At 40.2% G+C, this 23734-nt stretch overlaps 1 protein-coding gene across 1 annotated transcript in view; it reads right to left on the bottom strand.

Annotated features, from left to right (window-relative positions):
* The window catches only part of LOC133643338 (rho guanine nucleotide exchange factor 10-like protein), a 260630-nt gene that overhangs the window by 69015 nt on the left and 167881 nt on the right, over positions 1-23734 (bottom strand). Inside the window, exon 18 of the mRNA XM_062037825.1 lies at positions 1674-1795. Within this exon, the coding sequence (XP_061893809.1) occupies positions 1674-1795 (122 nt within the window). The remainder of the gene's footprint in view (positions 1-1673; positions 1796-23734) is intronic.

The raw sequence follows: 23734 nt of genomic DNA, 5'->3' as shown, positions 1-23734 counted from the left end.
AATTGGAGTCTTAGATGGATCAATAATTCATAACAACATTGATTTTGATTCATTATTATTTGAGCAAGGACAGTTTAAAAAAAAAAGTCAACTAAATTTTCTGCAGATCTAAAAGGGTCAAACTCATAAAACTAGTAAAAATAAGTAATACATGATTTATTTATTTTTTTACTTTCAACACTTAACTCTATTCATCCATCGATTATAAGTTATTTATTTATTATTATTTTTTTGAACGCTCAAATCTGTAGATCAACATAAGGTCTATCTGTCGATAAAAACAAAAAAAACATTTTGTGTTTTACACTTTTCTTGTCAAATAAATGTTAGGGTAAAAACACAAACAATACAATATTTTCCACCCAAAAAAGTAAAAGTGGAATATTTGATGTGAATTAATTGGAGCCTTAGATAGATCAATAATTCATAACAACATTGATTTTGATTCATTATTATTTGAGCAATGACAGTTTAAAAAAAATTTCAACTAAAATTTCTACAGATCTAAAAGGGTCAAACTCATAAAACTAGTAAAAATAAGTAATACATGATTTTATTTTATTTTTTACTTTCAACACTTAACTCTATTCATCCATCGATTATAAGTTATTTATTTGTTTATAATTATTAATGTTAATGTTTTTTGGAACGCTCAAATCTGTAGATCAACATAAGGTCTATCTGTTGATAAAATCAAAACAAAAATTTTGTGTTTTACGCTTTTCTTGTCAAATAATTTTGATGGCAAAAACACAAACAATACAATATTTTCCACCCAAAAAAGTAAAAGTGGAATATTTGATGTGAATTAATTGGAGCCTTAAATGGATCAATAATTCATAACAACATTGATTTTGATTCATTATTATTTGAGCAATGACAGTTTAAAAAAAAAAGTCAACTAAATTTTCTGCAGATCTAAAAGGGTCAAACTCATAAAACTAGTAAAAATAAGTAATACATGATTTATTTATTTTTTACTTTCAACACTTAAATCTATACATCCATCCATTATAAGTTATTTATTTATTTATTATTATTAATTTTAATGTTTTTTGGAACGCTTCAATCTCTAGATCAACATAAGGTCTATCTGTCGATAAAAACTTTAAAAAAAAACGTTTTCTGTTTTACGCTTTCCTTGTCAAGGGCCACACCTTGGGACGCCCCTGCAATGGGGTATAAAGCAGTGGTCCCCAAACTACGGCCCGCGGGCCGGATCCGGCCCCCCGGCATCCAAAATCCGGCCCACAGGAAGTCCCAAGTTAAAAAAAAAAAAAATTATTTTAATTTTAAATTTTTTTTAATTGATTTATTTTTTTTACTTTTTTTTTCTAATCCATTTTCTACTGCTTGTTACTCTCGGTGTCTCCTAGCTGCTCAGGAAAATCATATTGTCAAAAAATAAAATTTCCCATCAATAATGTGACAATGTTAAATGTTGATGAACATCAATGTTAATTGATGTTAAATGACAAAACAGATTAACTCGCTGGAATATAAAGACAATGTATATATATATATATATATATATATATATATATATATAGTTTGGGGACCCCTGGTATAAAGGGTTAAAGATCCAAGCACCAATTACCGCCCTTCAGACAGAGCGTTTGAAAAGAGGATGATCCCACTCTGCAACAAGTTAAAGTTAAAGTTAGCCCACTTGCCTTTCTCTCAGGGGACTTGGTGGCAAACACAGGCATGCGACTGGCCAGCAGCGGACACCAAAAAGGAGCCATGGTCTTCTCCTCGTGCTCGCCATACAGCCAGCCTGGAGAGTTCTCCTCCCCTGGAAGTGCCGAGAAGAGACAATCCTGTTAGTTGACCACTTAATGTGATACTGATACCATCTGATTAAGTTAGAAAACGACAACGTCCGATCCAGTGAGTTGGAATCGATTCAGTAACTTTTTAGCAGAACAATTCAAGCAGTGTGAGTGTGAAATACAAACCCCCTTTCCATATGAGTTGGGAAATTGTGTTACGTGCCAAAGAAGTTGGGAAAGGTGGCAATAAATACTGATAAAGTTGAGGAATGCTCATCAAACACTTATTTGGAACATCCCACAGGTGAACAGGCTAATTGGGAACAGGTGGGTGCCATGATTGGCTATAAAAGTAGATTCCATGAAATGCTCAGTCATTCACAAACAAGGATGGGGCGAGGGTCACCACTTTGTCAACAAATGCCTGAGCAAATTGTTGAACAGTTTAAGAACAGCCTTTCTCAAGCAGCTATTGCAAGGAATTGAGGGATTTCACCATCTACACTCCGTAATATCATCAAAGGGTTCAGAGAATTTGGAGAAATCACTGCAGGTAAGCAGCTAAGCCCGTGACCTTCCATCCCTCAGGCTGTACTGCGTCAACAAGCCACATCAGTGTGTAAAGGATATCACCACATGGAACACTTCAGAAACCCACTGTCAGTAACTACAGTTGGTCGCTACATCTGTAAGTGCAAGTTAAAACTCTCCTATGCAAGGCGAAAACCGTTTATCAACAACACCCAGAAACGCCATCGGCTTCGCTGGGCCTGAGCTCATCTCAGATGGACTGATACAAAGTGGAAAAGTGTTCTGTGGTCTGACGAGTCCACATTTCAAATTGTTTTTGGAAACTGTGGACGTTGTGTCCTCCGGACCAAAGAGGAAAAGAACCATCCGGATTGTTCTAGGGTGAAAGTGTAAAAGGCAGCATGTGTGATGGTATGGGGGTGTATTAGTGGCCAAGACATGGGTAACTTACACATCTGTGAAGGCACCATTAATGCTGAAAGGTACATACAGCTTTTGGAGCAACATATGTTGTTATCGTGGATGCCCCTGCTTATTTCAGCAAGACAATGCCAAGCCACATGTTACATCAACGTGGTTTCATAGTGAAAGAGTGCGGGTACTAGACTGGCCTGCTTGTAGTCCAGACATTGAAAATGTGTGGCACCTAAAATAGCAGAAGGGAGACCCCCGGACTGTTGAACAACTTAAGCTGTACATCAAGCAAGAATGGGAAAGAATTCCAACCTGAGAAGCTTCAAAAATGTGTCTCCTTTTTAAGTTAATTATTATTTGCAAAAAAAAAATAAAGTTTATGAGTTTGAACATGAAATATGTTGTCTTTGTAGCATATTCAACTGAATATGGCTTGAAAAGGATTTGCAAATCATTGTATTCCGTTTATATTTACATCTAACACCATTTCCCAACTCATATGTTGTGGTATTTTAATCGCAAGCCCTTTGAGACACTTGTGATTTAGGGCTATATAAATAAACATTGATTGATTGATTTGGAAACGGGGTTAGTAAATAGTGAACTCTGCAGGTGACATTTCCTATATTGCTGTTATTTCCCGCAAGGGAATTATGTATGAAGGAATTATGAACACAAACGAGCAAGTAAACAACAAATTCATGTCCAAAGTGTTGACATCTTATTTGAACAAAGTGCCAGCAACACGTCAGATTAAATCAAGAAGGAGAAACCTTTTCTGAGCACACCTTCAACGTTGAATAAAAGTAGACGTATTCTGCTCACTGAATGAACACAATATCTAGCATTGAAAAAAACATCAAGTGCAACAAACATTTCTTTAGGTGCATTTACCCGAGATATGTAGTTGCAACTAGGGATGTCCGATAATGGCTTTTTGCCGATATCCGATATTCTGATATTGTCGAACTCTTTAATTACCGATACCGATATCAAACGATACCGATATCAACCGATATATACAGTCGTGGAATTAACACATTATTATGCCTAATCTGGACAACCAGGTATGGTGAAGATAAAGTCCTTTTTAAAAAAAAATATAAAATAAAATAAGATAAAGAAATTAAAAACAGTTTTTTGAATAAAAAAGAAAGTACAACAATATAAAAACAGTTACATAGAAACTAGTAATTAATGAAAATTTGTAAAATTAACTGTTAAAGGTTAGTACTATTAGTGGAGCAGCAGCACGCACAATCATGTGTGCTTACGGACTGTATCCCTTGCAGACTGTATTGATATATATTGATATATAATGTAGGAAGCAGAATATTAATAACAGAAAGAAATGGGGGGAGGGAGGTTTTTTGGGTTGGTGCACTAATTGTAAGTGTATCTTGTGTTTTTTATGTGGATTTAATAAAAAAATAATTAAAAAAAACGATACTGATAATAAAAAAAACGATACCGATAATTTCCGATATTACATTTTAACGCATTTATCGGCCGATAATATCGGCAGACCGATATTATCGGACATCTCTAGTTGCAACCAAATCTTTTCAGATTTGACCTGCCGCTGCTCACATTTGAATAAACACGGAACGTCATCAAGTCTTAACGGAAGTGACAGCAAACATTTTCCGGCGACAGATAAGTTGGAAACCTCTTATTTCGGTCTAAAATAACATGTTTTATTCCTCCCTAATGATACTAAATAGACTTTGTTCATGACACTCTTTTTAACATCCCGTCTCAAACGTTGGCAACGTTGCGGTTTTGTCCGTCCGCCAGGTGGTCTTCACCCGGGATGTCTCTGCACATTGCCGCATTCATCTTGCCCTCTATCCTGACTGCTCTCCCAGTTCCTGCCGCCGAAAAACAACCCCGCAGCATGACGCTGCCACCACCACCACGCTTCATTCCAGGGATGGTGATGAGGCAAACATGGCGTCTGGGTCATTCACGCCAAAGACTTCAATCTTTGTCTCATCAGACCAGAGGATTCAGTTTCTCCTGGTCTGAGAGTCCTTTTTTTGGCAAAGGTTTATTAAGGAATTGCTTCTGTCCATACTGGCCTGAGTGGTGCATTGCTGCAGAGATGGTTGTCCTTCCGGAAGGTTCTCCACTGAGGAACGTTCTAGATCTGACAGAGTGACCACCAGGTTCTTGGTCACCTCCCTGACTAGATTGAGATGAATGCAGCAAAGTACAGAGACATCCTGGTGTTGTGCCGAGAACAAAACAGAATTGACTCCATTTTCCAACAAAATGAGGAAAGAGTTTAGCCCCGTGGATACTTTGCGGGGGCACTTTATCTCCTGCCCTAGATTCGAGTCTCTCACTCCACATCAACTGTGAGCAGTCAATACTTTAGTTAGCTTGTTAGCTTCCCATCACGAGTGAACGACGGTAATTCACGAGAGGAGCGGAGTTACTGTGGATCAAAGAAATCCAGGAACTGCAAAACTAGAGGATTTTTTTGGAGGCAAATGCAAACATCTTTATTTATTGAATCGAAAAATAATAATAATAATAGATTTTATTTGTAAAAAGCACTTTACATTGAGTAAACAACCTCAAAGTGCTACAGTGTATAAAAAATATATAATAAAAAGATCATTAAAAATAAATAAAAATAAAAACTAGAACAGCCAAATAGCTAAAACTAGTATGCATATATCTAAAAAAAGGCTTTTTTTTTTTTTTTAAAAAGAAGGGTTTTAAGCCTTTTTTAAAAGCATCCACAGTCTGTGGTGCCCTCAGGTGGTCAGGGAGAGCGTTCCACAGACTGGGAGCATTGTTCGTAGCTTTGTCCTCGGAGGTTGGAGGAGGTTAGCCTGTCCGGAGCGGAGGTGTCGTGTGGAGGGTTTGGGGGTTAGTAGAAAAATATTGAAACTCCACGATATAGCCGGTACCGCTGTCAAAATGTATTTAGATACTTTTCTAAATAAAGGGGACCACAAAAAAAATGGCCTTATTGGCTTTATTGAAACAACAAATGTTAGTGTACATGAAACATGTTTATTATTGTCATTTAGTCCTTAAATAAAATAGTGAACATACTAGACAACTTGTCTTTTAGTAGTAAGTAAACAAACAAAGACTCCTAATTATTAGTATGCAGTAACATATTGTGTCATTTATACACCTATTATTTTGTACACATTATGAGGGACAAACTGTAAAAATTGATTATTAATCTACTTGTTCAGTTACTGTTAATATCTGCTTATTTTCTCTTTTAACATGTTCTATCTACACTTCTGTTCAAATGTAATAATCACTTATTCTTGTCTTCTTTGATACTTGACATTAGTTTTGGATGATACCACACATTTAGGTATGGATGTGATACCAAGTAGTTACAGGATCATACATTGGTCATATTCAAAGTCCTCATGTGTCCAGGGACATATTTACTGACTTTATAAACATAATATGAATTAAAAAAAAGGAAAGTTTTTTGTGATGATAAAAAATATCGATGTAATCATAGTAGTATCGACAAGATACGCTCTTGTACTTGGTATCATTACAGTGCATGTCAGTTGTAGATCCTCTGGCCGTACGTTTGACACCCCTGCTGTAGACGGAAAAATCACACGCCTGAATAATACTCTCAGGTCCAATTGAAAACAGAAAACGCGGGAATTTACTTGAAATTCATTCCAGTTCTGAACTCTCGAACACGAGCGGCTGCTTTGTTGCATTCTGTCAAGGCGAGAAGGTAAAATAGATGTGAAGTTATGGCAGGGACCTCAACAACTAGTGCGGTTATGAATCATAATAGACCTTTTTGATTAACTCAGCTTTAGAATATTTGGTCTCTGTAAAGCCCCCGACACGAAGGACGAGCTGACTGTGAGTCAGGCCAGAATGTCGACAACACTTGACTGTACGTCTTCCATGTTTGCCAATATTGCTGAGGGAACTGGAGCACTAGTATTATGGATTGTGTTGTTATTTTGGGGGCGCACACGGTCATTTTGACAATTTTAGCCTGATCTAAAAGACCATTTGGACCCAAGGACACAGAACTCTAACCTCAAACACGGACCTCCAAGTCAGCACTTTCCCAATCAGGCCTTAATTGGACAAACTGCCCCCAATGAGCCTAATGTGGAATGTGTCCCTGAAAATAGCCAAAGTCAAGATACAAACACACTTCCACACAGATCAGGGCCACATCATGCCACAAGTTTTACTACTTAGGTATAAAATACTACACGGTCTAGCTCCATCCTATCTTGCTGACTGTATTGTACCATATGTCCCGACAAGAAATCTGCCTTCAAAGAACTCCGGCTTATTAGTGATTCCCAGAGCCCAAAAAAAGTCTGCGGGCTATAAAGTGTTTTCTATTGGGGCTCCAGTACTATGGAATGTTCTAGCAGTAACAGTTAAAGATGCTACCTCAGTAGAAGCATTTAAGTCCCATCTTAAAACTCATCTATACACCCTAGCCTTTAAATAGACCCCCCTTTTAGATCAGTTGATCTGCCGTCTATCTTTTCTGCTCTGCCCCCCTCTCCTGCGTGGAGAGGTTATGAGGTGACCACAGATGAAGCGCTAGCTGTTCAAAGTCAGGACCTGGGGTGACCCACTCATCTGTGGATCAGTTGGGGACGTCTCTGTGCTGCTTAAAGGTCTTAATTTCTTAATTGTCCTGCTGGCCCCACTATGGACTGGACTCTCACACTATTATGTTAGATCCACTATGGACTGGACTCTCACACTATTATGTTAGATCCACTATGGACTGGACTCTCACACTATTATGTTAGATCCACTATGGACTGGACTCTCACAATATTATGTTAGATCCACTATGGACTGGACTATCACACTATTATGTTAGATCCACTATGGACTGGACTCTCACACTATTATGTTAGATCCACTATGGACTGGACTCTCACACTATTATGTTATATCCACTATGGACTGGACTCTCACACTATTATGTTAGATCCACTATGGACTGGACTCTCACTATTATGTTAGATCCACTATGGACTGGACTCTCACAATATTATGTTAGATCCACTATGGACTGGACTCTCCCTATTATGTTAGATCCACTATGGACTGGACTCTCACTATTATGTTAGATCCACTATGGACTGGACTCTCACTATTATGTTAGATCCACTATGGACTGGACTCTCACTATTATGTTAGATCCACTATGGACTGGACTCTCACTATTATGTTGGATCCACTATGGACTGGACTCTCACAATATTATGTTAGATCCACTATGGACTGAACTCTCACAATATTATGTAAGATCCACTATGGACTGGACTCTCACACTATTATGTTAGATCCACTATGGACTGGACTGTCACACTATTATGTTAGATCCACTATAAACTGGACTCTCACACTATTATGTTAGATCCACTATGGACTGGACTCTCACACTATTATGTTAGATCCACTATGGACTGGACTCTCACACTATTATGTTAGATCCACTATGGACTGGACTCTCACTGGGGGTCCCCCATATGCAGCCCGCTCAGAGGTTTCTCATTGTATCCCATTGGGTTGAGTTTTTTCTTGCCCTGATGTGGGATCTGAGCCGAGGATGTGGTTGTGGCTTGTGCAGCCCTTTGAGACGCTTGTGATTAAGGGCTATATGAATAAACGTTGATTGATTGATTGAAGTTAACTTTAAACGGGTATAAAATCCTACAAAGGGTGCAGGATTTACCTTTACGTAGAACAATGCTCTGGAATTGGTACATGAGGAACCCTTAATTAGTAACAAACAGACTTAATTCCTAAAGCAAAGCCACTATCAACAGGAAAGAGTACTTATATATATATATATATATATATATATATATATATATATATATATATATATATATATATATATATATATATATATATATATATATATATATATGTGTGTGTGTGTCTACTGCATCAGGACATCTCCCAGGCCCGCTGGTATCACAGTCGATCTGGAAACTAAACTGTGGATAGGGGCTATGCAAGAACTGGTAGTGACTGTAGCAGGGTCTTGAGGTTGAAGGCCACTTGGACACTCGAATGCCACTCCTAGGAAGCATCCTTCTTTTTTAGATGGTTTAGGGGAGCTTCAAGGTTGGCTACTCTGGGAATGAACTTGTGGTATCAGCCGACCAACCCCAGACACCGCCGGAGACTTTTTAATGTCTGTGGGAAGATATGCAGATATTGCGGAGACCTTAGCCGAAAATGATCTTGTGTTGATGCAGGTCGCACTTTCTTATGTTAAGTCTCAGGTTTAGAAAGTCGTCCGGTAAAATAGCCCCAAGATTGAACCATCCAAAAGCCATGACTTTGAACTGGAACAGGCCTTGATGGGTGGTCGTGGTGGTCTTTGGCTTGCTTTCTTCATCCATAGCCACTTGCCAATATCCGCTTTGCAGATCCAGAGACCTTAAAATATTTGGTACCCTGCAAGGATTCCAGTATCTCACGGATAAGGCACAGGGGATATGCTGCGTCTTTCTGTCCGGGCCTCTGTAATCAATGGTGTTCCATCTTTCCAGGCAGTCAACGTCACTGGAGAGGCCCAGGGAGATGTAAATGGTGTAGTCACGCCTATGATGAGGATTTTTTCTTGAACTGTTCTTTAGTAATTTCTTGTGTGGGATAGGACACTCAGTGAGCCCTTCGTCTCACCGGCATCTCATCGGTAGTCCCGATTTTGTGCGTATTCAAGCTGTTCCCACTGGTCTCACTTGAAATTGTTAGCCACTTCTGCAGCAGCAGCCACACCACCGACTATTCCTTCTTTGTCCGTCTTTTTGCAACCCCAGTTCAAGATCTTCCATAAGCATTTACAGCTTGAAATACACTTTTTCATCCAAGCGCAGCATCATGATATTAACTTGTGCCAGTTAGACCTTCTTCACCTTTCAGGCACTGCATCAGGACATCTCCCAGGCCCGCTGGTATCACAGTCGATCTGGAAACTAAACTGTGGATGGGGCTATGCAAGAACTGGTAGTGACTGTAGCGGGGTCTTGAGGTTGAAGGCCACTTGGACACTCGAATGCCACTCCTAGGAAGCATCCTTCTTTTTTAGATGGTTTAGGGGAGCTTCAAGGTTGGCTACTCTGGGAATGAACTTGTGGTATCAGCCGACCAACCCCAGACACCTCCGGAGACTTTTTAATGTCTGTGGGAAGATATGCAGATATTGTGGAGACCTTAGCCGAAAATGATCTTGTGTTGATGCAGGTCGCACTTTCTTATGTTAAGTCTCAGGTTTAGAAAGTCGTCCGGTAAAATAGCCCCAAGAATGAACCGTCCAAAAGCCATGGCTTTGAACTGGAATAGGCCTTGATGGGTGGTCGTGGTGGTCTTTGGCTTGCTTTCTTCATCCATAGCCACTTGCCAATATCCGCTTTGCAGATCCAGAGACCTTAAAATATTTGGTACCCTGCAAGGATTCCAGTATCTCACGGATAAGGCACAGGGGATATGCTGCGTCTTTCTGTCCGGGCCTCTGTAATCAATGGTGTTCCATCTTTCCAGGCAGTCAACGCCACTGGAGAGGCCCAGGGAGATGTAAATGGTGTAGTCACGCCTATGATGAGGATTTTTTTCTTGAAATGTTCTTTAGTAATTTCTTGTGTGGGATAGGACACTCAGTGAGCCCTTCGTCTCACCGGCACCTCATCGGTAGTCCCGATTTTGTGCGTATTCAAGCTGTTCTTTCTTTGTCAGTCATTTTGCAATGCCAGTTAAAGATCTTCCATTAAGTATTTACAGCTTGAAATACACTTTTTCATCCAAGCGCAGCATCATGACATTAACTCGTGCCAGTTACTTCCACGTGTTTTTCGGATTCCGACGCATTGTTCGGTTCAAGTCTTGCGCGGATTAAGATGAATTTGCAGAAGAAAGCCGCTCTATCAGGCCCCCTGACACAAAGGCCAAAGATATAGACTAATTAAATACACAAGTTCAATTGATATTTCAACATGGATCAATGCAAGGGTGGGATCTGTTAATTAAATCCCTGACAGTGTTTACTCGTCATAAACATCGCCGGCGTTTGAGCACGGCGAGATGGGGAAGATAATCGCCGGTGTTTGACAGATTAATTTCAGGGCTCTGCAAACATCCGTCAAGCGCCTGCCGAGCGAGAGACTTTTTGTTTGGAAGGGGGAGGCTACGTTTAATGCTAGAAGCGGGGGCGGTCGATTCGTAGCGCCGATATGCTTGAACAGCACAAAAGAGAAGAGATAACGGCAACATACAATACGAGGTTGAACTAATGTTATCTGAACCCATGCAGTTACCATGGCAACCGAGCAAATCCAAACCCCGGGGCTAATGAAAGCCAAAGCCCTGAAGACGGTGCAGGCGCCTGGATTTGCCATCCCTCCCGCTGCGCATGTACCCGGCACAGGTTATCACACGGCGGATTAAGGAAGGGACGCCAGAGCCCGCGCTAAAAGCACGCCGATCACCATATTGATCCGAGCACAGGGTTCGTACTTATATTCCATTCAAGCACTTTTTAAGGACTTTCAAGATCAATTTTACAGTTTTTACAGTAGCCTTCAAAAGGGGAAAACCAGTGTGACTCAATCCAGAGTCTTCTTGTTGGAGGTCTCCAAATGTTGTCTGGAGGAAAAATAGGGAAAATGTGCTAAAAGCTAAGGCTAACATTGAAGTAGCAGTTATCATTAACTGAATGGGGCATAGAAAATGAAGCAGTGTGAGTATTCAATGTCTTTGGTGTTTGCAAACGTGTCTCCATTTTGTCTTCTTTTTCACATTTCTTGTTCTTTTTCTTACTTACAGCACTCAAGGACATCCAACAGCACGGACTGTTAGATCCACTATGGACTGGACTCTCACACTATTATGTTAGATCCACTATGGACTGGACTCTCACACTATTATGTTAGATCCACTATGGACTGGACTCTCACACTATTATGTTAGACCCACTATGGACTGGACTCTCACTATTATGTTAGATCCACTATGGACTGGACTCTCACTATTATGTTAGATCCACTATGGACTGGACTCTCACTATTATGTTAGATCCACTATGGACTGGACTCTCACTATTATGTTAGATCCACTATGGACTGGACTCTCACACTATTATGTTAGATCCACTATGGACTGGACTCTCACACTATTATGTTAGATCCACTATGGACTGGACTCACTATTATGTTAGATCCACTATGGACTGGACTCTCACTATTATGTTAGATCCACTATGGACTGGACTCTCACTATTATGTTAGATCCACTATGGACTGGACTCTCACACTATTATGTTAGATCCACTATGGACTGGACTCTCACTATTATGTTAGATCCACTATGGACTGGACTCTCACACTATTATGTTAGATCCACTATGGACTGGACTCTCACTATTATGTTAGATCCACTATGGACTGGACTCTCACACTATTATGTTAGATCCACTATGGACTAGACTCTCACACTATTATGTTAGACCCACTATGGACTGGACTCTCACACTATTATGTTAGATCCACTATGGACTGGACTCTCACACTATTATGTTAGATCCACTATGGACTGGACTCTCACTATTATGTTAGATCCACTATGGACTGGACTCTCACACTATTATGTTAGATCCACTATGGACTAGACTCTCACACTATTATGTTAGACCCACTATGGACTGGACTCTCACTATTATGTTAGATCCACTATGGACTGGACTCTCACACTATTATGTTAGATCCACTATGGACTGGACTCTCACACTATTATGTTAGATCCACTATGGACTGGACTTTCACACTATTATGTTAGATCCACTATGGACTCTCACACTATTATGTTTCAGTAGGCCTTTAAAGACCTACTGAAAGCCACTACTATCGACCCAAAGTCTGATAGTTTATATATCAATGATGAAATCTTAACATTGCAACACATGCCAATACGTCCGGGTTAGATTAGTAAAGTGCCATTTTAAATTTCCCGTGAAATATCCTGCTGAAAACGTCTCGGTACGATGACGTTTGCGCGTGACGTCACGGATTGTAGCGGACATTTTGGGACAGCATTGTGGCCAGCTATTAAGTCGTCTGTTTTCATGGCAAAATTCCACAGTATTCTGGACATCTGTGTTGGTGAATCTTTTGCAATTTGTTCAATGAACAATGAAGACAGCAAAGAAGAAAGCTATAGGTGGGAAGCGGTGTATTTCGGCCGGCTGCAGCAACACAAACACGTAGCCGATGTTTCATTGTTTACATTCCCGAAAGATGACAGTCAAGCTTTACCATTGGCCTGTGGAGAACTGGGACAACAGAGACTCTTACCAGGAGGACTTTGAGTTGGATATGCAAATGCGATACCGTGAGTACGCAACCAGAATGTTGCCATAAGCATTTTGTTTAATTTGCATGTGTAATGCAGTACGCAGCTGCGGCTTCCAAACATTTGATCGCTTGCCCGTACGTGCGTGCCGCTATGTGCATGTCACGTACGTAACTTTGGGGAAATATATGTGCTGTATGAACTTTGCGGAGGTGAACGGTACTTTGGGCTGAGGGATTGAGTGTGTTGTGCGGGTGTTTGAGTTGTATTGGTGCAGGGGTCACCAACCTTTTTGAAACCAAGGGTGTGCTGCTATTTGAGCTATTTTTAGAACAGGCCAGCGGGCTACTCATCTGGTCCTTACGGGCTACCTGGTGCCCGCGGGCACCACGTTGGTGACCCCTGTATTGGTGGGTTATACGGACGGGAGGGGGGAGGTGTTTGTTATGCGGGATTAATTTGTGGCATATTAAATACAAGCCTGGTTGTGTTGTGGCTAATAGAGTACCGTAATTTCCGGACTATAAGCCGCACCTGACTATAAGCCGCACCAGCTAAATTCAGGGGAAAACACAGATTGCTCAATATATAAGCCGCACCCGACTATAAGCCGCAGGGTTTTGATGTGTATTTAGCGTAGTATATAGGGGTTCCTGCTACCACGGAGGGGATTGTCGGGACAGAGATGACTGTTTGGGAACGCAAAGCGTCCCATTTATTAACAATAAATCTTTCAATCAAATGTTCACATCTTTGACATGGCGAACAGCATTCGTGCAGAGTACAAATAATACAACGCTGCAAAGTAATACAAAGTGCTCGCCTGTACGTTATCAAAATAACCAGCCTACCGGTATATGAAAAGTCAGTCTTTAATCATTGTGTCATCGTCTTCCTCCTGCGTACTAAAACCACCCAAATCCTCTTCGTCGGTGTCGGAGAAGAACAGGCCGTAAATAAGCCGCACCCTTGTATAAGCCGCAGGGACCAGAACGAGGGGAAAAAGTAGCGGCTTATAGTCCGGATAATTACGGTATATATATGTCTTGTGTTTATTTACTGTTTTAGTCATTCCCAGCTGAATATCAGGTCCCACCCGCCTCTCACAGCATCTTCCCTATCTGAATCGCTTCCACTGCCCTCTAGTCCTTCACTCTCACTTTCCTCATCCGCAAATCTTTCATCCTCGCTCAAATTAATGGGGAAATCGTCGCTTTCTCGGTCCGAATCGCCCTCGCTGCTTGTGGCCATGATTGTAAACAATGTGCAGATGTGAGGAGCTCCACAACCTGTGACGTCACGCTACTTCCGCTACAGGCAAGGCTTTTTTTTATCAGCGATCAAAAGTTGCCAACTTTATCGTCGATGTTCTCTACTAAATCCTTTCAGCAAAAATATGGCAATATCGCGAAATGATCAAGTATGACCACCGAAATCCTCTTCGTCGGTGTCGGAGAAGAACAGGCCGTAAATAAGCCGCACCCTTGTATAAGCCGCAGGGACCAGAACGAGGGGAAAAAGTAGCGGCTTATAGTCCGGAAATTACGGTATATATATATATGTCTTGTGTTTATTTACTGTTTTAGTCATTCCCAGCTGAATATCAGGTCCCACCCGCCTCTCACAGCATCTTCCCTATCTGAATCGCTTCCACTGCCCTCTAGTCCTTCACTCTCACTTTCCTCATCCGCAAATCTTTCATCCTCGCTCAAATTAATGGGGAAATTGTCGCTTTCTCGGTCCGAATCGCTCTCGCTGCTGGTGGCCAAGATTGTAAACAATGTGCAGATGTGAGGAGCTCCACAACCTGTGACGTCACGCTACTTCCGCTACAGGCAAGGCTTTTTTTATCAGCGACCAAAAGTTGCTAACTTTATCGTCGATGTTCTCTACTAAATCCTTTCAGCAAAAATATGGCAATATCGCGAAATGATCAAGTATGACACATAGCAGAATGGATCTGCTATCCCCGTTTAAATAAGAAAATCTGATTTCAGTAGGCCTTTAATATAAGGATAACAAATTAAAGGAGAACATGTTGTTGGTTTCACAACACCTCAGGCACATCTAGCCTTAGAACTGTGGCTATGATAAGAAATGAACAAAAAGAGAAAAGTTAACTTGTTTTGCTTTCACTGAGGTAGTCAGACATGTTAAGTAGACAACAAAAATAATGGAGCAAAAAATACATCCAACCATGTTGGATTTCCTTTTTGCATACTTAGGATTTGGTCCACGTTTTATCCAAAGTTTGCATATGCAAGAAATGCATACAACTACCGTATTTCCTTGAATAGCCGCAGGGGCGTTAATTAATTTAAAACCCTCCTGTCACTCCGGCGTTTACCGGAAGCCTGCGGGATGGCCGTGCATGCGGTAATTATTTTAAAACCTCTTCTCACTCCGGCGTTTACCAAAAGGAATGCGGTAAATTTAGGCGTGCGCTTTGAGTGTGATGTAAGCATACCATCATGAAAAGCACATTTAATTAAAAAAACGTTATTATGGTCTTACCTGTACTTATAAATGGAGTCCATTTGCAGCTCCTTCTGACCAAAAGCATCAATATAATGTTTATAGAAGTCTTCATTATTTTCTTTCTTCAGTTTTAAAAGTCTCTCTGTCTCGATGGAGATATTCCTTTAATTATTACCTCCTGCTTCCATTGAAAGTCCAGTTTAGAAAACTGTTTTATTTTAGATACCGGTATGTAATCCTCCTTGTTAAACGCAGAGGAAAAAGAAAAAAAAATCTCTTGCTGCGTGTGTTCACTTCTTCTGCAGTACCGGAAGTCGCAAGAAGGATCACTAGCGCGGCAGCGCCCTCTACCACCAGGAGGCGGGAGTCATTGGATGACTCATACAGTATTTAGCACACGCAGCTACGGTATATTAATAAAACATAGCTGCTTACTGTTCTTTTTAGCATACTGTACCGGTATTCAATAGCTTGGACCTTAAATCCTACTGAATAGCTCTTTATCTTTTTTCCTTTGTGCGATTGCAAACTACTGAAAGCAGCTTCCTCCATTTTGAAAATGAGGACAGGTAAAGCGTCACTCGTGACGTAACGAATTTGACCCGGTGGAAGTTCTAGACATATGCTAAATATTTGGCGAAACGAGTTTGACCCGGCGAAAATTATAGACATGCGATAATAAAATTAATATTTTGCGAAACGAATTTGATCCGGCGTCAATAATGAACCGGCGATAAGGCCAAGCATGCGTTAATTATTTTGAGAAACGAGTTGGACCCGGCAGTAATTCTAGACGTGCGAATACTATATTCCCTGCGCCAATTCAAGGAAATACGGTATGTTGTGGGAAAAACTACAAAATCATTCATATTAACTCAGCTCTAAGTTGTGAAAAAGGTTACAAATGACACATTACATGACCTTCACAGTACAAACAAGTCCAATAATGTAACCTTTTTAATGCAATTAACCAAAACGACAAAATGGAACCGGTTTGCTTTCACTGAGGTAGTCGGACAAGTTCAGTAGACAATCAAAATAATGGAGCAACAAATACATCCAGCCGTGTTGGATTTCCTTTTTGCATACTTTGGATTTGGTCCACGTTTTATCCAAAGTTTGTATTTGTCATTTTCCACCCAATGTTTATTAAAACGACAACCTGAAGGACCAACGGACAGTTCTTTTTTTCTCCATTTTATCATTAGCCTATTGAGATATGACGGACATTTCCAAGCATTTTCAATTCAACCAAAATTCGAGCATTTTTCCAACCTTGAAAAGACAACATTAAAACCCAAGCGTTTTCAAGGTTTTCAAGCACCCGTACGAACCCTGCAAGCAGGAGGGTGTGGCTTTGGCAAAGAGACAGGCGTATTAGCGGAGCGACCCCCCCGCCTGCCCCACATCCCCCGCTGTGGGGCTGATTGCATGTCTCAATCACTATCCCCGCTGCCCCCCCACAAGGTGTTGCAGCCTTCTTCGCCGCCGCGTATCAAAGCCCAAGGCCTCAACCCCGGCTCGGCGGGGAAGCGATTAATTCTGCAAGTGAGAAATCCCATTAATTCGGCGACGCCCGTGGCTATTTCATGAAGACCCTAGGCAAACAGTGGGGGCCACTCGTGGATGCATGAATCATGTGGCGGTTAATGGAGGATGATACTGCATCGACACTGTACGCCGAGGGTCAGCAACCTTTTTGAAAGCAAGAGCTACTTCTTGGGTAGTGATTAATGCGAAGGGCTACCAGTTTGATACACACTTCAATAAATTGCCAGAAATAGCCAATTTGCTCAATTTACCTTTAACTCTATGTTATTATTAATAATTAATGATATTTACACTTAATTGAACGGTTTAAAAGAGGAGAAAACACGAAAAAAATGACAATTACATTTTGAAACATAGTTTATCTTCAATTTCGACTCTTTAAAATTCAAAATTCAACCGAAAAAAAGAAGAGAAAAACTAGCTAATTCGAATCTTTTTGAAAAAATAAAAAAAATAATTTATGGAACATCATTAGTAATTTTTCCTGATTAAGATTAATTTTAGAATTTTGATGACATGTTTTAAATAGGTTAAAATCCAATTTGCACGTTGTTAGAATATATAACAAATTGGACCAAGCTATATTTCTAACAAAGACAAATCATTATTTCTTCTAGATTTTCCAGAACAACATTTTTGAAAGAAATTCAAAAGACTTTGAAATAAGATTTAAATTTGATTCTACAGATTTTCTAGATTTGCCAGAATATTTTTTTTTAATTTTAATCATAATAAGTTTGAAGAAATATTTCACAAATATTCTTCGTCGAAAAAACAGAAGCTAAAATGAAGAATTAAATTAAAATGTATTCATTATTCTTTACAATAATAAAAAAAAAATACTTGAACATTGATTTAAATTGTCAGGAAAGAAGAGGAAGGAATTTAAAAGGTAAAAAGGTATATGTGTTTAAAAATCCTAAAATCATTTTTAAGGTTGTATTTTTTTCTCTAAAATTGTCTTTCTGAAAGTTATAAGAAGCAAAGTAAAAAAAAATATGCATTTATTTAAACAAGTGAAGACCAAGTCTTTAAAACATTTTCTTGGATTTTCTTTCTTTCTTTCTTTTAGTTTACTTCGAACATGAACACATTTACATCATAATACATCACACAATTTCATATCATTTCATTTACATCATGCCCGAAAAGGAGTAGGAAGAAGCAAAGCTTATTTAATCCTACGCCTTTCCCACTTCAAAGCGTTTACAATTATATAAAATCATTTACTGACCTTTTTATATAATAAAATAACATCTATGAATTAGTATATACAACAGTTTGTAATATATAATTAATTAACTCAGTCATTATTAACATACTGAGATGAAGAATATTTTCAATAAGGTTGGAAGTTCTTCTCAAAATTCTTCTTCTTTGTACTTTGTAAGCACTATTAATTTAAACAACCTCTTAAACTGGAACATGTCAGTACAATTTTTAACTTCTTTACTTAATCCATTCCATCATTTAATTCCACATACTGTTATGCTAAAAGTTTTAAGTGTTGTACGTGCATATAAATGTTTTAAATTATTTTTTCCTCTAAGGTTATATTTCTCCTCTTTAGTTGAGAAGAATTGTTGTACATTCTTTGCTAGCAGGTTATAGTTTGCTTTGTACGTCATTTGAGCTGTTTGCAATTTTACCAAATCATATCAAATTTTAAAATTCTATTTGAGTTTTGTCTCTCTTAGAATTAAAAATGTCGTGCAAAGCGAGACCAGCTTGCTAGTAAATAAATACAATTTAAAAAATAGAGGCAGCTCACTGGTAAGTGCTGCTATTTGAGCTTTTTTTTTTTAGAATAGGCCAGCGGGCTACTCATCTGGTCCTTACGGGCTACCTGGTGCCCGCGGGCCCCGCGTTGGTGACCCCTGATGTACGTCGAGGGTATGTTTACAGAAAGGTGTGCAAAATGTCACTTATAGACGACGCTGCCAAAACAAAGACCTACAAAACTGAAAACACCATAAAAGACACGCCTCGCCAGTACATACAGTACATGCATACATCATCCATCCATCCATCCATCCATCTTCTTCCGCTTATCCGAAGTCGGGTCGCGGGGGCAGCAGCCTAAGCAGGGAAGCCCAGACTTCCCTCTCCCCAGCCACTTCGTCCAGCTCCTCCCGGGGGATCCCGAGGCCTTCCCAGGCCAGCCGGGAGACATAGTCTTCCCAACGTGTCCTGGGTCTTCCCCGTGGCCTCCTACCGGTCGGATGTGCCCTAAACACCTCCCTAGGGAGGCGTTCGGGTGGCATCCTGACCAGACGCCCGAACCACCTCATCTGGCTCCTCTCCATGTGGAGGAGCAGTGGCTTTACTTTGAGCTCCCCCCGGATGGCAGAGCTTCTCACCCTATCTCTAAGGGAGAGACCCGCCACCCGGCAGAGGAAACTCATTTGGGCCGCTTGTACCCGTGATCTTGTCCTTTCGGTCATAACCCAAAGTTCATGACCATAGGTGAGGATGGGAACGTAGATCGACCGCTAAATTGAGAGCTTTGCCTTCTGGCTCAGCTCCTTCTTCACCACAACGGACCGATACAGCGTCCGCATTACTGAAGACGCCGCACCGATCCGCCTGTCGATCTCACGATCCACTCTTCCCTCACTCGTGAACAAGACTCCCAGGTACTTGAACTCCTCCACTTGGGGCAAGATCTCCTCCGCAAACCGGAGATGGCACTCCACCCTTTTCCGGGCGAGAACCATGGACTCAGACTTGGAGGTGCTGATTCTCATCCCAGTCGCTTCACACTCGGCTGCGAACCGATCCAGCGAGAGCTGAAGATCCTGGCCAGATGAAGCCATCAGGACCACATCATCTGCAAAAAGCAGAGACCTAATCCTGCAGCCACCAAACCAGATCCGCTCAACGCCTTGACTGCGCCTAGAAATTCTGTCCATAAAAGTTCTGAACAGAATGGGTGACAAAGGGCAGCCTTGGCGGAGTCCAACCCTCACTGGAAACGGGTCCGACTTACTGCCGGCAATGCGGACCAAACTCTGGCACTGATCATACAGGGAGCGGACCACCACAATCAGACAGTCCGATACCCCATACTCTCTGAGCACTCCCCACAGGACTTCTCGAGGGACACGGTCGAATGCCTTCTCCAAGTCCACAAAGCACATGTAGACTGGTTGGGCAAACTCCCATGCACCCTCAAGGACCCTGCCCAGAGTATAGAGCTGGTCCACAGTTCCACGACCAGGACCAAAACCACACTGTTCCTCCTGAATCCGAGGTTCGACTATACATCAGACCTATGCAAATGAAGGCCCGGGGGCCACATGCGGCCCGTTAAGCTTTTCAATCTGGCCCGCCGGACATTCCCAAATAATTGTTTTAGATCTTTAAGATGGAAAGTGTAGCTGCCATTATGATGTGCACTCATGTTTTATAACGACCGTAAGTCTGGAACTATACTAAGTCTTTCAATGCTTGGAATCTGCGCTTTTGGATGATATACTAGTTACTATGGTCATCTAATTAGTTACTATGGTCATCTAATTAGTTACTATGGTCATCTAATGAGTTACGATGGTCATCTAATTAGTTACTATGGTCATCTAATTAGTTACTATGGTCATCTAATGAGTTACGATGGTCATCTAATTAGTTACTATGGTCATCTAATTAGTTACTATGGTCATCTAATTAGTTACTATGGTCATCTAACTAGTTACTATGGTCATCTAATTAGTTACTAGGGATGATACTCGAAACCGGTTTTCCCGGTTGTTTGATAAGAAAAGAACCGAATCCTCGGACTCGAATCCCTTTTTGAGAACCGGTACCCGTTATCGAGACCACTATAGTAAAGGAAAAGAGTTAATTCTTTATTCGAATCCCGTCTCGACCAGAAATGCTCCGTGTGACATCACAAGAAATGACGTCACGTAGCTCAGTCATTAGGCGCAGATAGCGAAAGCAGGAAAACAATGGATGGGAAAAAGCGCTCCAAGGTGTAATAAAGTTCAAAACAAAAGCTATAATCCATCGAATAACTTTACTGAGAGATTTGAGCAGGGTAAAACACATGACCAACACTTTTACCACCAACCGGAAACATAGCAACCAGGCTAGCAACGCACCTCCTTTACGGCAGCTGTCGCAACCTTCTTAAAACAACCGCAGCACATACATATATATACAACACTGCAGCACATACATATATATACAACACTGCAGCACATACATATATATACAACACTGCAGCACATACATATATATACAACACTGCAGCACATACATATATATACAACACTGCAGCACATACATATATATACAACACTGCAGCACATACATATATATACAACACTGCAGCACATACATATATATACAACACCGCAGCACATACATATATATACAACACTGCAGCACATACATATATATACAACATATCTCCCTTTTTTAACTTTTGTTTTTCTTTCCTTGTAAACAAAACAAAATCACACTGTAGATGTGTTGTCTGTCTAATTATAAATAATGCAGACGAGGCGTGTTGGCTGAGTTCTTGACGTTTACTTTCACAGCGTGGCAACATGCAACACTTTTCGGGGCTACCGCGCATGCTCGTCACTCCCGTTGCATGCTGGGTAGTGTAGTTGTTATATTCCCTAGCTCATAACATTTTCCCCCATAAAGAAATAATGTTAACTCAATAAAGTGTATTTCTTTTTTTAGCTTTAACTTTTCATTTTTTAGCATTGTAACCACATTTGCAAACAACTTTTCTCTTCATAGAATTTTCTTTCAATAAAGAAATAAAGTGCAAAAATGTCAAAGCATCATAACAAACAGTTATGTTCCAATAGCAGCAGAAGTGCACTTTTTGGAGAGCTGTATTATTTTCAGTTTTGTGCCCAAGGGACTGATTTTATTTAACACTATATTATTATTTATACACCTATAGTGATCACAGAGACAGCTTGTTTTTGTGTTACTGTATATATTTGTTTCTCTGAAAAATCCCACTTAATATACTTTGGGTAACAACAGTCAATATTTATTTATTTTATTTTATTTTTTTAGGGGGGTAACAGTCAATATTTATTTATTTATTAGATTTTATTTTTTTATTATATAATAAAAGTGAGCTTTTGTTAAACCAAATATTGTGGGGTTTTTTCCATATACAACAACCTATCTGGACTCCATAAGAGAATCCATAAGGAATCGGTTCGATAAGAGGATTCGATAATAGGCTCGAACTCGATAATTCCTTATCAAACATCATCCCTATTAGTTACTATGGTAATCTATGTCACAGCAGCTCAGACGAGGCACCAAGCAGTGTGGGCGGGAAGCTTTTCCACAGACGCGGAAGGAGATTTTCACAACAAAGTTGTAAAGCTTAATGATATATCAGATTGTAGGTGGGTTTATTTTGTACCCTTCGTGTTCATATTTCACTGTTTGTTGCATTTTTGTTGCGTTTCACTTGATTGTAAAATATGTCGATGGAAAGGGGGTGTGACGTTCATATGTTGTCAATATTCAGTGTTTTATCCTTCGTAGAAAAATGTAAAATTCCGTTAGGTTTTTTAAGGCGGTCTGTCATGACGTTTTTAGCATTCAATCAGACATTATTGTGAGGTTTTGTGTTAGTGTTCTTAAAAATAGATATACTGGCCCCCAGACACATTTTGTTCTCTAAATGTGGCCCCCGAGTCAAAATAATTGCCCGGGCCTGGTGTACATAGAACCTTGATGGAGGTATTTGGATGTTTTTCAGCACTTTATAGACAGAATAGAGCAACTTTTATTCACTGGTTAGAATGCACAAGAAACAGAAAAACATACATGTTTTGGACATTTTCAGGAAGAATTATCTCTAGCATCGACAGTTATAAATAAAATACGCCCAAAAGAGATCAAACTGCTTAAATATAACTCTGGTTAAAATTTAAAGATTGTCTTTTTTGTCTTACATAAGGATTGTGAATGATAGGCCATTTTGTTGTTGTTGTTGTTGTTTTACTTTTTGTGGCATTGTGTAGAAGTGTCTGGTTGCATCAGCTCTGCTCTTTTAATGTCTTTGGTGTTCTTTGATGTTTCCCTCTGACACACATGTTAATGTGTGCTATGGCTATGAGGTTTTTTTCCTTCTTCCTTGGCCTCAGTCTGGACTGTGGAGGATGCATATATGTTTAAGAGTTATTTCTCTATTCATAGCCATGTTTGAGCAGCTAGTACTTTTCCTTTGTATATTCTACTAGTTTTTTTGACATTTCAGATGCCTGGTTAGTGTCTTCACCCTTGGAATCTGAACTACAACCACCACTCTTTTCCTTGTCAGTGTTGAGAGGGGGAGGTGGGGGCTTTCTTCGTGTGTAAAGAGTGGCCTTTTCCGTTTGAATGTCAGAGAGTCGCCGATATGAATGTATTGGTTAAACTCATCTTCTAAAGCTTTAGTAAAACTTGAAAATATTGCAATTCTGTCTTGATGGTCCTTTTTACTCAGCATATATGTCATTGAAAGAACTTGGGATTGACCAGTAATTTAGATTCCCTGGGAGGAAAAACTGGTCGACGCAACAGGACCGCCTCTCCAGGGGCCCAGGCATAGACTGATTTTTTTTTTTGCAGACCCATCCAGGATCCTGTTAATCGACTAACCAAATGGGCTTGTT

Source organism: Entelurus aequoreus, linkage group LG26 (genome assembly GCF_033978785.1).
Source record: "Entelurus aequoreus isolate RoL-2023_Sb linkage group LG26, RoL_Eaeq_v1.1, whole genome shotgun sequence".
Lineage (NCBI taxonomy): Eukaryota > Metazoa > Chordata > Actinopteri > Syngnathiformes > Syngnathidae > Entelurus > Entelurus aequoreus.
Note: the sequence above shows the minus strand (reverse complement) of the source record. Positions and strands in the feature narration are given on the sequence as shown.